General features: G+C 41.9%; 1 protein-coding gene across 1 annotated transcript; it reads left to right on the top strand.

Annotated features, from left to right (window-relative positions):
• Positions 1–7,398: 7,398 nt before the first annotated feature.
• SLC7A13 (solute carrier family 7 member 13) lies at positions 7,399–15,386 on the top strand. The gene is made up of 4 exons (XM_054985570.1): positions 7,399–8,116; positions 8,788–8,919; positions 12,981–13,345; positions 14,317–15,386. Exons 1-4 carry the CDS (start codon positions 7,399–7,401, stop codon positions 14,548–14,550), a joined length of 1,449 nt encoding a protein of 482 aa, XP_054841545.1. The 3' UTR covers positions 14,551–15,386.
• The last annotated feature ends 2,525 nt before the right edge of the window (positions 15,387–17,911 follow it).

Below are 17,911 nucleotides of genomic sequence, written 5' to 3'. Positions count from 1 at the left end.
TGTTGGTTGTGGCTAATGCATTTTATAATATACAAACATAATTTTGGGAGCCTAAGCTTGCAAAGCAGCCAGTCTAGCTTGCGATTGGTGCATGTGGCTGAATCTTGTTTCTTTATTAGAATTTTGTTTTCACACAAACGGACCAGTTTGTGGATTGCCTGTCTTATGCATTCTTTTTCTATTTAAATATTACTAATGTTGTTAGCATTATTTATTAATTAAAATGTTTGTTTTGCCATTCCTTGTGGCTCAAGGTAGCTTACAAGTCACAATTAAAATAATTAAAAATTAAATGGCAAAACAGTGTAAATTAGGTACCCCTCCCACCCTAGATACCCCCTCCCACCAGATATATCTACAGCTTATACCCCATAGAAAGCTCTGGCCTTGCAATGTCTCCTGAAGATTTCTAATAATGGTGCTCCGCTCATCTTAAGGATCCTGTTAGAAAAAGTGGGAGCTACAAAGGAAAAGGTACAGGTTCTGGATGATGCCAGGCAAGCCATCTTAAGTGCAGGAACTGTCAGTAGGTGGCACCCTGAAGACTGTGGTTGGTTTATGGGGACATATGGTAGGCCTAGCTACATGCTTACTTAAAAGATACTTTAGAAATAGATTAGAAAGGGGAACTTAGCCATTTAGTTGGGGCAAACAGACGGATCCCAGATTGAACCCCCTGGCATGTGTTTATTTGGGTGCATCCAAGACAACTTTAACTTGCCAGTGGAAGTTTTGGAAAAATAGGCCTTGCTAAACAGTTTAAAGTGCTATTTTTTTTAAAAAAATCCATATTTAATCCCTTATGTAAATACATATTGGAGTTTAGTGCCTTTAAACTAGAGTAGATGTCAAGAACAAAACACACTATTTGGGAGGGCAAAAACCTCACCTTGCTTTATGCCAAGCTCCCTGCAGCATGGCCTGAACCTGCTTGCTCACATCACATCTCTCTGAAGCAGAAACGTGTTTGCAATCACAGCAGTTTGCCCCACCAGTGTCCCTTGCACTAATGAGATGGAATTAGGTTTACTAGCCCCCCAGTGAGGGCGGGGGATCCTCCACACCCAGCTAGGATTGCCGGGTCCTCTCAACCTCCCAGCAGGAGGTTGAAGGCCTGGCACTTAACTGATCATTATCCTTCTTGCGCGCACACACAGTGCATGAGTGCTCCTAGCCTGTGTGATGATGTCACTTCCGGGAAGTAATGTCTTCGCATGGGCCACGTAGGAGCACACTGTGCCGCCCGGGAGCACTCTCCAGGAGGTGTGTCCCCCGCCAGTCAGGTATGCGGGGGTAGGGGATGGTGGCGGGGGATCCCCCTGCTCGAGATGGGGGACTGGCAACCCTACACTCAGCCTTCACTCCTGCCATTTCTCACCTGGTTAGTGAGGAAGGAGGCACAGGAAGAGGGCTGGAAATTCCTGGAATGCTCCCACACCACACTGGGAATGACATTCCCAGCATGACGTGCAAGTGATGGATCATGTCAGGGGCTCATTCAGTGAAAAAAAGTTTTTTAAAAATTACTGAATTGTAAGGTTGCCAGCTCCAAGTTGGGAAATTCCTGGAGATTTGCGGGCTGGAGCTTAGAGAGGGCAGGGTTTGGTTAGGTACCTCATTAGGGTATAATGCCATACAGTCCACGCTCCAAAGCTGTCATTTTCTCCAGGGGAACTGATCTCTGTGGCCTGGAGAAGTATGCCATGTGACAATTGTTTGAGATTCTGTGCAAAATTGACTGTCTTTATTGGTATGCCTTGAGAATTTGTATTTGACTTTTGTTGTTGGTGGTCAGATATCGCCTCTGATGACGTGAATATTACGAAACAGCAGATTCCAGCCTGTGCTGTCTGGGGTGCAGCGGGCAGCTCTGGTGCAGCCCTCTGGATTGTACTCCACCTGGAAACAAAAGACAACTTTACTGAACTTTATTATACACTTTATATTGATTTCTTCTTTGGACTTACCTTCCTCGGACTTATTTGAGACGTCTTCCGATTAATTGGCTTGATGTCAACACAGGTGCACTTGTTTTTGATTGTACATACTCTGGGTGTCATTTGATTGATGTTGATTCTTTTCATTGTATTTGAGAGTTTTGTTACTCCATTATAGTATTTTTGATACATTTCATCGTATAGATTTGTATCTTTACCTACTGGTGTGTCACCACCTGGAGGCTGGCAATCCTATTGGCTCCCAGTGTAATCTGTTGCTTCCATGTCGCACCAAGAATGACGACATTCCCAGTATGACACAGGAGCATTCTGGAGCACACGTGTAAGTCCTTGACAGCAAGTCCCCCCAATGAATACCTATCTCCCTCTTTCAGCCCTGGGGGACGTGGCAACCCCATATAGAATGCAGTAGAGACTAGAGATGGGCACGATCCGCATTACGATCCAAAAACCCCCACGATAATGGCGATCGCATGATCGTGACTCAGCGGATTATGATCAGCCACAGCCAACGATCCAGCGATCGGGAGGGGGCTGGATCGAGGCTGGATCGTGCTCGGATCGGGAAGCCAGACACTCAGGCACCAGTAATCTATTCCCGGGGCAACAGAGCCAGGGGAATGCCTGAGCTGTGTTTCCCCTCCTTCTGTCACCCTGGAAACTCGAATGGAAGCCCAGCTTTCCTTGATCAGCAGGGCTTCCTTCCAACCACGGAGCAGCAAAGCAGTCACCAGTTGGGAGAAGACACCCTGGGGAGGGAGGGGGAAGGGGGTGTTCTGTAGCCATGGGCACTCCAATCTCATCCCTGCAAACCCTGATAGGCAGCTCTGACGGCCAAACACAAACACAGGTGCCGCCGGCATCACCCACCGTTCTTTTCTCACCAGCGTGCTCCTTTTTGGCCTGGCAGGAGGGCACATGGGGGGTGCTGCCGGCAAGCAGCCAGACCCCCTGCTCCCTGAGGGGAGACGGCTCGTCACCGTCTCCCCGTGCCCGCCGGGCCCAGTGGCCACCGCCAACATCCACCTTCCCACATAGCTGGGAATAGCAGCGCACCCCGCTTTGGCCTCCACGATCCACGATCCACGGATCGGGAACGGGAGATGATCAGTGTGGATCGTTTAATCGGGATCGTCACCGGCGCCAATCCACAATTGGCTGGATCGGCAATTTTTTTTGGATCGTGCCCATCTCTAGTAGAGACCCTCTCATCCTGGTCTATGGCCTTGAAGCCCTTTGATCCCATGATCTCATCCACACCTCTTTTTATTTCCCTGAGAACTGCTAGCTTAGTGCTCAGTTAATTTTCAGAGGTTACTCTTCTGCAACCTGACTAGGCCCAAAGCCTGAACCAAATTTTGAAAAGCTAAGAAACAGAAGAGAGGCCAAAGTAAAAAAATTGGAAAGCCTGTACACCATCTTCTAAGAAAAAACAATTTAGGGAGAAGCATATTGTAGCAGATGGTATTTGTACAGGTAGGACAGAAGGACAGGTGGAAATCCTTGGCGAAGTCCAATGAAGGTACCACTTTCTAAATCAATAAACAGACAGTAAATGTTATGACAATATGTCTATTTTAATGAAAAGCTTGAGAAGAAGAACTGAAGAATGTCATTATGAGTAATCCGATATATATTGCTTGCTGGCATGTTTTGCTTTATTTCTTGATACCCAGTATACTTGCTGAATTCATATTTGTTCTGAGTTTTTAAAACCAACTATAACTTGTTATTTGTGGGAAATTCAAGTATCCAGATGTCAAAAGATGACTTGTAATAGAATGCCTTGACATTTTATTTTTCTGTCTAGCTTTTTAATGTCTGGGAACTAATGGAATACTGTCAGAGTTTTAACTCAAGGACTTTCATTAAATTTCTCTTCCTTTGTGCTTACTTCAAGCATCTCATCCACACAAATCTGGGTCTTTTCACAGAGTGACTCTGCCTAAGGACATTGAAATCTGCAGTTCAAAAAAACCTCCTCCCCAACGCATTCGTGATTACTCAAGCAATCCATTTTTGTTTTTAAAAAAGAATTATTATCAGTATAAGTACTTATAAAAACTGCAAATCATTAGTGCCATCTTATGATAGGTGTTCCACTTTGCCTTCACACAGGATGGAATGCCTTTCCTAATATGTCTGGTATAATAAACTAGCAACAAAGCCCATTGTGGGAAAATATACAATTGGCTCTAGAAAGGGAAGGGCAGGCAGGCAGGCATTCCCTCCTCCTCTGTCACTGATCCCAGCCGGTGAAGGAGGGGGGTGGGTGGGCATTGTCCATGCCTGATCCATGCCTGATCTTGGCCACATGAAGGGGTGATGGGCTTTGCTACCTGCTCCATGCCTGATACAGGCCAGGTAAAAGGGGGCGGGCATTGCCACCTGCTCTGCTCCTGATCCCAGGTGGGTGAAGGGGAAACGGGCATTGCCTCCTGCTCTACACCTGACTACGGCTGGGTGAAGGGGGGGCAGGCATTGCCACCTGCTCCCCACTGGGTGAAGAGAGGAGCAGGCATTGCCTCCTGCCCCGCGCCTGATCCCAACAGGTAAAGGTGGGCAGCGGACTTTACTACCTGCTCCTCTCCTGATCCCGCAATACACCAGTCATTCTACAATACACAGTAACAAATTCCAATGTAATTTTTATACTTTTTATAATTTTATATTAAAGTGCTCAATGCATGAATATCAACGAATATATCTTAAATAACTGGCATTATATAAATTACAGCCACCGGCATCAACCAATAATCCTATGTGCTGGAGAAGATTAGTCAAGTAACAATGAATTAACCTTACAATAAATCATATTCTCGAAACTCATTGACTGTCAATATCAAGACACCATTTACAATAAATATAACATAAGAATAAATAGTACAATGAATACAATTCCAGTATCCTAAAACAGTGTCACAAAAATAGATATCTATGGCACAATGCTGCACTCTGTATGTTAAAGTTCAACTGGGGCAGAATGGTAGTGGTGAGTAGTGGGAATATCTCTTCAGACAGAGTTCTTCAATATATCAAGAAAAGCAGGGGCGGCTGCCCCTACACGCACACGCACATAGTGTGCGCCCACACCCCGGACTGCGTGATGATGTCACCGCGTGATGACGTTATCACACAGCAAACCTGGCCCCATTGGCTGGAGGGTGGCTGGGACGGCACGCGGAGGCTCTGCACACTGCCCCGGATGCCAGCTGTGCCTGGCATGTGGTGATGGCGGTGGCACGGGGGGTGGTCAGCTGCAGCAGCTGTGGGCCAAGCATTCCAGCTCCATGGCGCGCGCCTCCACCCTGGAACCCCCTCCAGCGCCCCCTTTGGCACCCCGGTGCTCACCTCACTGCCTCAATGGTGGCGCTGGCCCTGAAGAGAAGGATGTCATATCTCACCAATGTGGACTTCACTGCAGTTACAACCTCTCTCTCCTACTCCACTGGCAGCACCAATTGCGACTCCAAGGTACTGTAGAAGAGTCGTGCCTCTGGACCTGAAGCGCTATAGGGTGATCCAAATCAACCTGATTCGTCCCGACAGGATGCTAGCTACTTGCTTGTTTCGTGTAACCACTTTCTCGGGATAATAATCATTTCAACTTTTGTCTAGCATATAATCACAACTGAGTTCTTTCCTCAGTCAATGAGCTGATCCCAGCCAGGTGAAGGCGTGAGGTGAGCATTGCCACCTGCTCCATTCCTGATCCCAACTGGATTAAGGCAGGTGTAGGTGCTTCCACCTCCTCTCCTGAGGAGGTGGCAGGGAAGCAAACCATTTTGCCCCTGAATCACTTCTTATCCCCACATACTGTGCCTGCATGGGTATAAGAAGTGAGTCATTGGCAACACGGTTTGCCATTTATGTCTTAGTACAGAACTGATTTCTTGGGCATATGTAACTCGCATTAGTTGGAACATAGATTCCACTAACTAGAAAGCCTGAATCATACTAGTTCATTTATGGCATCACTGTTGATAAACCATTAACTATCATTTCTCTTTGGTCAAGTCTTCCCATCCCATTCATAAGGTATGCATGTATGTTTTTGTAGAAATGACTGATTGTAGAAATTAGGTTGTTTACCCATGCCTACTGTTACATAAGACGTTTTGAAAAGGATTTGTAATTGGTTTTGTTCCCAGAAGAGTCTAATGTCAGTTATCAAGGTGCAGGCAGAAGAGTTTTCTAATAATACTTAAGTTTCTATGGATATAACCCACTGTATAAGGAAAGACTCAACCTTACCCGGCATAACTGATATTGCTTGTGTCTTTATATAAAACAGGAGCCCAGTGGCACCTTTAAGACTAACAACATTTATTCCAGCATGAGCTTTTGTGAATCGGAGGCCACTTCTTCAGATGCTATTAAGAGGAAATAATTTTCTACATAATTATAAAGAAAATTATAGGAAGGAGGGAAGGAAGGGATTGGGTCAGAGAGAGGCTTGGTATGAATTCCATCATCAGTCTCTGAAAGAGAGTGGAACAGGTTAGGTTTGTTATGCGTAATGGATGATGAGCGTGTTCAGGGGGTTCAGCCGGTCTGGGATGCAAATAAATGGAAACCGACTTAAGCAAGGTATTTATTTTTTCGTGTCTTAAGAATTGTGTGAGTGAAATTGCATTTTATTTTGTTATTTTTTTACATGTTTGATTTTATGCACTGTTGGAACTGAATATGCTTTTTTAATTGAAGAATATCACTAATTTTTGTCTTGACAATTCAAAAATTATGGCCACAGCTCATCAACCCCGTTGGGTTCTATGGTATTTGTATAGCCAGAATTGGACAATGAGACGGGAATGCCATATGTCTTAGATAAGACAGTAGTGCAGTTCCTCTTTCTTTACAATTGGTCTCTCTCACTACCTGAAAATAACTCACAGGGTAGTCCTATGCGGAATGACTAAGCCCATTAAAATCAGTAAGGAAAATTGGAAGCAGTTTCCTCTGAAAATGGGCAGCATATTGGCACAACTACATCAGTCAGACTGTGTGTCTATGAGACAGAAGAATTGTGAATACAAACCAAATACAGATAATTTAGATTCTTCTTCATGTGAAAAGTAGAACATAAATAATGGTGATTAATCATCACCGTTACGGTCTGTAATCATCTGCCTGGAGTAATCAGTGCACTTCTGTCGTCTAGTACAGCATAAACAGAGTGCCCCATTTTATGTTTTCTCAACAAATACAGTGTGAGAATGCTGATCAAGTTGTCATTTTCGAAGACAGGCAAATTAGTTTTAAGGAGGTACATAGTTAATCATTAGTACTTTGAGTACTTTGCTTGTTAAACATGAAAGGATAATTTATTTGTAATGACCTTGCAAAAATTCCTTGCACTCAAGATAGGAGAGGGAGCAAATGATGCTCTTCAAATTATTAACTGTTCCCAGCTGAAAAACAGGGAGGAGAGGGAAACATGGAGAAAGGCCTCTCTGATCCAGCTAAAGGAGAAAATGAAGATGGCGAGATGCAGCTCAAAAAAACCATTGGCTATTTGGGAGGGGTTAGCTTTATAATGGGCACAATTGTAGGAGCAGGGATCTTCGTATCCCCTACAGGAGTGCTGAAATACTCTTTGCTCAATGTTGGAGTTGCATTGATCATCTGGACTATCTGTGGCATCATATCTCTGATGGGTGCTCTCTGTTATGCAGAGCTAGGCACTGCTTTACCATTGTCAGGAGGAGAATACAGCCACATAAAGAGAGCCCTTGGCTCTCCTCTTGCTTTCATTTTTATATGGACAGCAGTGTTCAATAAACCAGCATCAAATGCTGCTCGGGCCTTACTGTTTGCTGAATATGCAATCCAGCCTTTCTATGGTGAGTGTCCGGCTCCAGAAATCTTGAAGAAATGTTTAGCTCTGGCTGTTCTCTGGTTTCTTGGGATCCTCAACGGTCGAAGTGTCAAGATGGCTACTTGGGTGCAGACTGTTTTTACTATACTGAAAATGATGGCTTTGTCTGTAATTGCAATTACTGGGATTGTCCTACTGATAAGAGGGAAGAAAGAAAACACAGCAAGATTTGAGAGTGCTTTCAGTGGAGATATTCCAGATGCTGCTCAGATCGCAGAAGCCTTTTTCCAAGGACTATATGCATATGGTGGCTGGTGGTCTCTCAATTATATGGCAGGTATAATTCTTTTTCTATATGCTTAAGGACAATCACATATTTATCTAAATCCAAACAGAGCTACCTGCTAGGTTCTGGCTATGTTCCCATCTACATCACAGACTTAGTAAGTGTTGAAAGTAGTTCCTCATTAGGTCAGTTAGGTCAATGAGTTCAGACCATGTAAAATTCTTTCTTCTTCTTTCTACAAGCTGTGCATTTATATGTTTTGTAAAACATTTTATCTCTTGCATGGGAATTTTTTTTTACTATTATTATTCCTAATAATAATAGCTTGAACCATGTGTCTGGAAGCAATAATGAAAAGACATGTTTTCTTTTCATTGTATTGAAAACAAATCATCTAACTGAGCCATTTTTCTGTATTGGCAGTATCAGATATAAAAATACAAGCATGTAGCTCATTCTGTTGATATCTGATCCAAGTGCATTGTACAAGTCAAAACCTAAGGTACATAACTGTGGTTACATATAGTGCCACAATCCAAAGCTCCAGTGCTGACATAGAGATTTTCTGCAGGGTATACTCGAGTTTCACATTCTTTTCAATTCCAGATAAAGATCCTTAAAGGGGTTAATCCAGAGACTAGAAAATCCACTATAGTTCCTGTTTTGTAAGGTAGGCAGAGAGTATTTGTGAGTTAACGTGTCTTCTAAATTATATATTCCAGAGGAGGTGAAAAACCCAAGCAAAAATATTCCCTGGACGGTGATGACTGCACTTCCTTCAGTAACTGTGTTTTACTTGCTGGTAAATGTTTCATACCTGACAGTTCTCACACCCAAGGAAATGGTCTCCTCAGGTATGATTAGCAGTATGTATTTTTGACTCAGTGAAAGGTGTGATAACATATACATCAGACAACATAAAATAAGTAAATGAATTTGGATCCAGAGGAGTTAGCTGTGTTAGTCTGTAGTTGCAAAATAGTAAAGATTGCATCTGACAAAGAGAACTGGTTCTCGAAAGCTTATGCTACTATAAAGTTGGTTAGTCTTAAAGGTGCTACTGGACTCTACTAAATGAACTTGGGAAACCAGAGTCTGGTTGCAGAGACTTTGAACAATAATGTAAACCTATTAAACTGTTCCTGTGTTGAGCAGGGAATTGGACTAGATGGTCTGTAAGAGCCCTTCCAACTCTATGATTCTAAATTGAAATGATTGTGAATTCCGTTGGAGAGAGAAATTGGGCCAAAATAGACATGATACATTGGCTATCCCATAGGAGCCATGTTGGCTCCACTGCTGATTGCACCCATAGTATTGGAGGTGGGAAGGATGTTTAAGTCTTCCACTCCTGTCTGGTTTTGCAGTTCAAAACCAACCCACTATGTTGTTAGCAATAAAAAGATAAGGAGTACAGACTTTATTACTATGTGCTACTATATACTTACTATCTGTTGCTTTAAATATGATCCTACTGGGTTCTATGTTGTTTAATATGTCAGGCTTAGAATTATTAATGCTCTGTTTCAGCATTTCTTTAACTCTATTAGATTTCTGCTGGTTTTAAATCTTTGCAAATTTGCATTTATATACCTTATTACGTTGTTTATTGAAGTGTCCTTGAAACTGACTGTATTAACTCACGCTGCATAATCCACCTTGAGTCTCAGTGAGAAAGTCAGACTATAAAAAGCATTAAATAAATAAATAAACAAATAAGGAAAAACAAAGTCAGGCAACCTCCCTTTGAGGGCCAGAGCTCAATTGGGGCCACATTTAGCTGCTATTTTTTAAAAAAATGCTGTTTTAGATCCAAGTGCAGATCTTCCAGTGTCATATCCTGATTTTACCCATTATATTAATGTGTAATGGTTGCGTGGGGTTTATTTTGGATCAAAGCTCCATCTGGTTATTTTTAAAAACTTGCTGGTTGTTGAGTATTAGGCAGATCAAAGTGTAGGCATAAAACACAACCCAAACAAACAATGAGCCCAGACTGGTTGTGCTAGATTTGGAAGGCATCTGGCTAGCTTTAAAAAATGTGCTTTTAAATCTTCATCCAATATTTGTTTGAAGTTATTTTCCCTGGTTTTCTTTTGGACCACTCAGAGCTTGTTGAAACCTCTGTGTAATTTTTGTCTCCAAGTGATAACTGATGGTGATGGATAGTGCCCTCAAGTCACAGCTGACTTATGGCAACCCCTGGTGGGGTTTTTCAAGGCAAGAGACTAATAAAGGTGGTTTGCCATTGCCTGTCTCTGCAACCCTGGTCTTCGTTGGAAGTCTCCCATCCAATTACTAACCAAGGCCGGCCCTGCTCAGCTTCTGAGATCTGACAAGATCAGGCTCAACTACTTGGTTTGAAGCAGAGAGATAATTGAAATTATTACAGTTAAAAAAATTAATTTGGTTATAGACCGCAGAGGACTGACCTTCTGTCTGCAGCAGGTCTGTAGAGGCAGTGTACAAATTTTCTAAATAAATAAATAATCTTACAGGGCACGTTCTTGATGTGCCATTGTCCTGAAGGGCAGCCTGGAACACACTGAACCAAAGGTCCTCTATGGTACTAGCTGAATCATAGGACCCAGGCCATAACAAGTGGCTGCCATTGCCAGGTCCAACACATGAACACATGAATGAATGAACTCCTGCCCTCAAGTTATAGTTGGCTTATGATGATCCCTGGTGGGATTTTCATGGGAAGAGACTAACGGACGGGGTTTGCCAATGCCTGCCTCTGCAATCCTGGTCTTTATTGGAGGTCTCCCATCCAATTACTAACCAAGGCCGACCCTGCTTAGCTTCTGAGATCTGATAAGATCAGGCCCTCTTGGGCTATCTATGAAGCTGCCTTATTCTGTAGGTCCGTTGAGGTCAGTATTGTCTTCTCAGACTGGCAGTGGCTCTTCAGGATCTCTGGCAGAATTTTTCACCTATCATTCTTCTAGTTGGAAATGCCAGGGATTGACTCAGGGATCTTCTACACGCTCAGCAGAAGCTCTGTCACTGAGTCACAGCCCCACAGTCCAAGCTGAACAGCTCTGGGTTCAGGGGCCTCTTTTCTCAGATTGCTCCAGTGCTGTTTTAATGTCCCCATCCACCTCTGGTTATATGTATTCAGCTCCCCCCCCCCCAGGAGTATGCATGAAGTATTGACAACATTTTAATTATAAAACTGAATATCAAGAAGCAAGAAGCACACAACTGGATTATCGTATTTACCCAAAAGGAAGACAAATCTAAATATCCTCCCCCCTAAAAAACAGAAAGTTTTACATTTTTTTTAAAAAAAATCCATAGCTGTAACAAACACACATTAAGTATATAAACTTTTCACTAACAACTTTCAGGATATTTGTTCTCTTATGCTTGATTACCATTGCCTTTGGTTTTACACATCACACCCCTTCATCACTGTCCTTGTCTTCATCATCTTCAAGTTCTTTTTCGCTTTTATTGTCTTCATTCTCCACTTCTTTAAACTCAGACAAATCATTTTCAGTTCCATCCATGGAATATGATATATAGCATTCCTTTAGCTAAAACTTCTGAATTTATCCTATCCCAAGTTGTGTTTCTTAATCTAAGGAGAAAACAGTGTTGCCCTCTGCTTCTTCGTGTTTAGAGCATGATCCCCTGCCGAGAGCCATTCTGAGCACAGAGACTTCAAATGGCCTTTAAAGGGAATCTAGGGAGAGGAGGGGGTGGTACTTCACTTGGATTCCTATCCCCCCCTCGGAGCCAGCCCAAGGCTGTCTCCTTTCCAACAACATCTACTTTCCCTGCCCTCCCCTGCAAGTGCTCTGTTGCCTTGGCAACTGATGTGGAGGCATCAGGCCCTGACCCTGAACTACTTTTGGCTGTCATGAGTTCCTGCAGCAGCTTCTGATGCATCTTTGGATTGTAAGCCTCTGAACTAGCTCTCCAGCCAAACACCACCCTCACCCGTTTCACTACCCAGTGGCATGGCCCAACCAACTGTGGACAGCCACACAGCTTCATATAAATTTGTTTGCAGATTTAAGACCATCTCCTCTTACCGGCACTCCTGAAATAAATTTCCTTTTGAGTAACTATGGTAATTTTATGTGGGCTTCCTTTCTAACAATAGTGCATTATAGTTATTGCTGGCCTTCTGATTGCTTTGCTCAGTGGTCCCAAATTGCCACAATCAGTACACAAGACAATATAGAATTTTGGTTTCTGAAGGATAGTTTCATAATGATTGAAGATGCACTACTTCAAAAAAAGATACAAGAACATTGTCCTACATTTAATCAAGAAGTCCCAGGTTAATTAACTTCAAGCGTCTAGACCAGAATTTTATTGATTTAGCATAATTTCTTTTCCAGAACACAAAACACATGTGTTGAACTATATACTTCAGATAATTCTTGAAGGGTCTGGTCTTGACAAGAAAGGTAGATGAGCAGTGGGGATGGGGCCTTTTCTGCTGTGGTGCCAAGACTCTAGAATTTTCTCCTCACTGACATTCATCTGGCAACTAATTGCCTGCCTTTTAGATACCAAATGATTTTTTTATTTTTCCAATGCTTTGATGTATTATCCGTATCCCCTTGAAGTATTGTTTTATTACCTCTTGTTTTTGTTTTAATGTTTTGTTTTTAAGCTTATTATGCTGCTTTATTTCTGTTCTGTTTTTATTACTCTTCTTACTGCTTTTGGTGTTTTTACTGTTGTTTCTGTGTATTTTTATGCTGCTAGCTTTCTATCATTTTTATATGTTTCATTAATGTTGTAAGCCACCTGGACTATATTGGGAAGGTAGGATATAAGTAAACTAGTCTCATTTGGTGAGCCTACAATGTTTAACCAACTAGCAAGTTTGCTGAGCTGTTAACACAAATCAACTAATAATTTTGATTATTTTCTTGCAATAATTTTCTTGCAGTTGCTGTAGCAGTCACCTGGGCTGACAGAGTGATCCCTTCAGTTGCATGGATTATTCCTGTCTCTGTGGCTATTTCAATATTTGGTGCCCTTAACAGCAGCGTGTTTACACTTGGACGATTAAGCTATGCTGGGAGTCAGTCTGGACATTTGCCTGCTATAATATCCATGCTTAATGTCCACTATTGGACTCCAGCACCAGCCATGATTTTCTCAACTGTTACTGCATCCATTTTCATTATCCCATCAGACCTAATTGCTTTAACTAACTATTTTGGATTCTCTCTCTGGCTCATGATTGGATTTACGTGTGCTAGCCTGATTGTCCTCCGGTACCGAGAACCTAATCTACACAGGCCATACAAGGTAAAAGGGAATAAATTAAAATGTGTGATAGAAATGTCTAAAAACATTTTATCATGAGTAATGTCTTGCAAATCTTTTCCAGTTAGGACTACTGTGAAGCACAGAACACTTATTTTAAACAAGATTAGGCACTACTGATATCAGTGATACTGCAGTCTCCAAACTTGCATATCTTTTGTTGCTTAAATTGATCTACCTAAGTGATCTCAGAGAATAAGATATGCCTCTTCATGTAAGCCAATTACATTGTTATCAATACGAACAATATAATATGGCACCTTCAGTGTGCATGATGCTTCAAAGAGTACAATAAGACAGCTTTGTGCCTCAATGAGCTTACAATCTTCTTTTAAAAAATTAAACTGTATAAAAATCTACAGCATGGTATAGTGACTAGAATGATGGACTAGGATCTGAGTGATCCAGGTTCAGTTCCCTGCTCTGCCATGGAAACTTGCTAGGTGTCATTGGGCCAATCATATACTCTCAGCTTCACTTACCTTACAGCATTGTTGTGAGGAAAAAATGGAGCTGAGGAGAATGATGTAAGCCTCTTTGGGAACCCTTTAGAGAGAAAGATGGGGTCTGAATGAAGTGAAAATAAAAGAAAATTGCTTGTGCATCCCAGTCATTGCAGGTTTTACAGTCATGTTGATAACCAAGTTTGAAACAAAGCCAATGTGAGCCTTCCATGGGAACATGATGGAATAGTAGTTGCTGCTGGGCAAGGTGACTTCAAGCTGATCATGAATATTGAAGAGAGATGATGGAAGTGCAGCTTTTGAGAGATTCTGCCTGGGGCTGCTTCGGTTGTTTTCACAGAGTGGAAAATAGGTTGCTGGGACCTCAAGATCCTGTGTATAGAATATAAAAAAGAGGGGATTGTGTGTGTGTGTGTGTGTGTGTGTGTTTAGTCTCTGCTTCTGTTTATATGACTCTTGTTTTCTCAAACCTTTTTTTCTGTTTTGCAGGTTTTTTTACCAGTTGCTTATGGAATGGTAGCAGTTTCTCTGTTCTTAGTTTGTGCTCCTATAGTCTGGTCTCCAAAGGTGCAGTACATATATGCATTCCTTTTCGTGCTTGGGGGTCTTCTCTTATATCTTCCTTTTGTACATTTTAAAATACATTTTGAATTTGTTGACAAAATCACATGCTATCTGCAGTTGTTGCTGGAAGTTTCACATGCTAATTGCAAATGTGAATAATGACTGATATTTACATTCTGCATTTATTTTAAAAGGCATCTCTTTAAATTATGGATTATCAGTATCCATAAAGCTAAGGGAAGTATAGCAAAGTGTTTAAAAAATCCCACAGGAGGTAAATATTTTTAAATGAGCACATTCCACAGTATTTTTCTACATTCTTCACTCTCCGTTTCATATGTTGAATGTTTGAAAATAGTTTGCCAAATATACATTTTAAATATACTTAAAAGGCCAGTGCCCTCAGATATATTTTGCCCCACAAAGGTGAAAGTATTAATTACTATGGTCAATTTTATATTCATGCTGTTACCTGCTCTGAGCTGTGCGGCTAAAGCAGGCTAAATACTGGCTTAGGTCAGGCTTCACACAAAAGCCTGGTTTAATTAAATTCACAATATTTAGTGTAATTGTATGAACATAGGCCATTCCACGAACCAGGATTATTAGCGACAGTTAATCTCAGCTATGGATTTGTGTGATGTCTGAATGCAGACATCCTGTCTTAATCCTGGTTTAATCCTGACTTGTTCTTTGGTGACACCCTGATACAGAGGGAAGGAAATTAAACCAACATTTATTGAGGCAAACCAAGATTTGAGTGATCTGTGAGCCGAATCCTGGTTTTACTATCTAACTGTAAACCATGGTTTGTATTACGACTGAACTAAGCCAGAGTTATGCATAATTGAAAAATAAATGTAAATTGTAAGTTCCTTGAGTCAGGGATGCATCTTTTGTTTTGTTTTGCAGTTTTACTCTGCAAAATGCCATATTAATTGATGGCACTATACAAACCAATAAATAAGAAATAATCATAGTCTTAATTAATCCAATCCCTGAATGTCATTTGTGTGTGTGTGTGTGTGTGTGTGTGAGTGAGAGTGAGTGTGAGAGAGTGAGTGTGAGAGAGAGTGTGAGAGTGAGTGAGAGAGAGAGTGTGAGAGAGAGAGAGAGTGAGTGTGTGTGTGTGCCATCAAGTCTCTTCTGACTTATGGCAACCTTAAGAATGAAAGACCTCCAAAATCTCCTATTGGTAACAGCCTTGCTCAGATCCTGCAAACTGGAGGACATGGCTTCCTTTATTGAGGCAAGCCATCTTATTTTGGGTCTTCCTCTTTTCATACTGCCTTCAACTTTTCCTAGCATTACTGACTTTTCCAGAGAGTTTTGTTTTCTCATGATGTGACCAAAGTATAATAGCCTCAGTTTTGTCACTTCAGCTTCTAGGGAAAATTCAGGCTTGATTTGATCTAGAACCCATTAATTCAACCTTTCTTTTATTGACCACCTAAAAAGGAACTCTTGAGAACGCTCAAAAGGCCCTTCTCTGTGTCACTTTGTAATCACTTGGAACTCTTCTCACCATGAAACAGGCACAAAAAGGTGCTTTTAAGGGTAGATGTATGGTTGTTCACTGGAATCAGAGTACAGTAGGTGTTTAAAGTTTTTTTTAACCCTGTGCATGCTGAATGTTCTCTGTGCGATCCAGATATTCTGCGTACCCAAAAAGGTTGCTCCTTAGTTTTCCTGACAAAAGCATGGCTCACTTGCTTGAGCTGGAAACATAGCAACCTTGGGTCAATCACAATATATGTAAAAAAAGCAAAGACTCTTAAGTGTGGGAAACACCACTGAGAATGCATGTGAATGGGAAGTGTCTAATGCTATCTTTAGGCTGGGAGTGCCAATAACTAATCTAATAAAATATAACAGTTTTACTTTTTCACAATTATATTGGGGGGGGGGTACCAGTAGAAGCAGCAGCAGGAGCAAAAAAAAATTGCATCTACATTGCTCTGATATTTTTTTTAAAAAATTATAATTTTTAATGACACCCAGAGATGCTGACTGAAGACAGAATAGTGTCTCTTCTGCTGCCCACTACAACTCATATTATTTCACATTACAGCCATCTTTGCACAGAATATGAGAGAGTCCACCAGAATTACAGTGATCTTATAGCAGTATCATAGATATCGGAGGGCAGATGTTTAGGATTGGAAAAGCAGAACTGTTTGTAGTAAGATGATGTCTATGAATCTGTCCGCTAGATGGCGCCACTCTAACACATCTGCCTTGGATAGTGAAAGAGGGTTGAAAATCTTATAAAATAGGATTACCCCATTCAGGTGTATGTGTGCATGTGAAACTGAACAAGAAGGCCAGCACCAAGAATCTGCGGATGAAAGAAAAGCGCAAGTGTCAGTGCCATGCAAGTATACCACTGCATGGCTTTTCATGGAGCAGCTGTGGGAGCTCCTCTGTCCTTCTAGGCCAGTGATATTCAATCAGTGATTTGGGAGCCTCTTGTGGCTTTTAAACATAACATCTGTGGCTCTTCTGAGCACCATCCCCATTTGTGACACTCGCCCCATGTTCTAGGAAAGTAGGCAAAGCCATTGCCCTTTGAGGTCGATTGCTGGCAGGTGGCTACCACCTTTGAAACATCCACTTCCAGAAGGGCTGGAAGATGGCTGAGCTGGAGGCCCTGTGCCAGGGATGGAAGGAAAGCGCCTAAAAAGTCATGTGGGTGTACTCATTGTTATAGTTCTGTATTTAATAGTTTCGTATTTTTGCATGCGTGTGTTGGATGGAGTAGCACACGGCATACAGCAGTCATGTGGCTCTTTTAGTTTCTGTTCACTGCAAATATGGCTCTGTGCAAGCGCTAGAGTTCTGGGCACATCCTCTGCCCCCATGTCTTCTGGCTGGTACCAAAAGACACAAAGGAAAGAAGGGTCATCTTAAATTCAGAGCCATCTGGTTTTGTGTTTAATCCATTTTTAATGGGGAGGAGGGTTGACTGCCGTTCAGGCAACTACAATACTTGTATCATCTTAGATATGAGAGTGCATTTTTGGAGTAACAAAGCCATTAAGTGTTTAGGCTAGCTGATGGCTGTGAGATCTCAGCCTGCTATACTGAAAATACTATTTATTTTGTTTAAAGTGTTTGTAGCCTTTCTTCCAAGCATCCAAACCTGAGATTTCAATTTGCTACCCTGAGGCACTTGGACTTAAAGCACAGTTACATAGACTCAAGTCCCATTGAAATCATAACAGTGCAGAGAAAGATCATACCTGGAGATTTTTCATAATCTGTTCTGGAGGGAAAAAACACATCAAACACCGAGTGATTTTTGAATACCTTTAATAACTAAGGAGGTATGGCTCAGTGGCAGAGCATCTGCTTGGCATGCAGAAGGTCCCATGTTCAGTCCCTGCCATGGTTAACGAAAAGGATCAGGTAGCAGGTGATGTGAAAGCCCCGCCCCCCCGAAGCCCTGGAGAACTGCTGCCAGTACTGACAGTCCGATTCAATATAAGGCAGGGTCATTTGTTCAATTAAACAGTATGCT

This window comes from Eublepharis macularius, chromosome 7, assembly GCF_028583425.1.
Source record: "Eublepharis macularius isolate TG4126 chromosome 7, MPM_Emac_v1.0, whole genome shotgun sequence".
Classification (NCBI taxonomy): Eukaryota; Metazoa; Chordata; class Lepidosauria; order Squamata; family Eublepharidae; genus Eublepharis; species Eublepharis macularius.
This window is presented reverse-complemented; position numbering and strand designations above follow the sequence as displayed.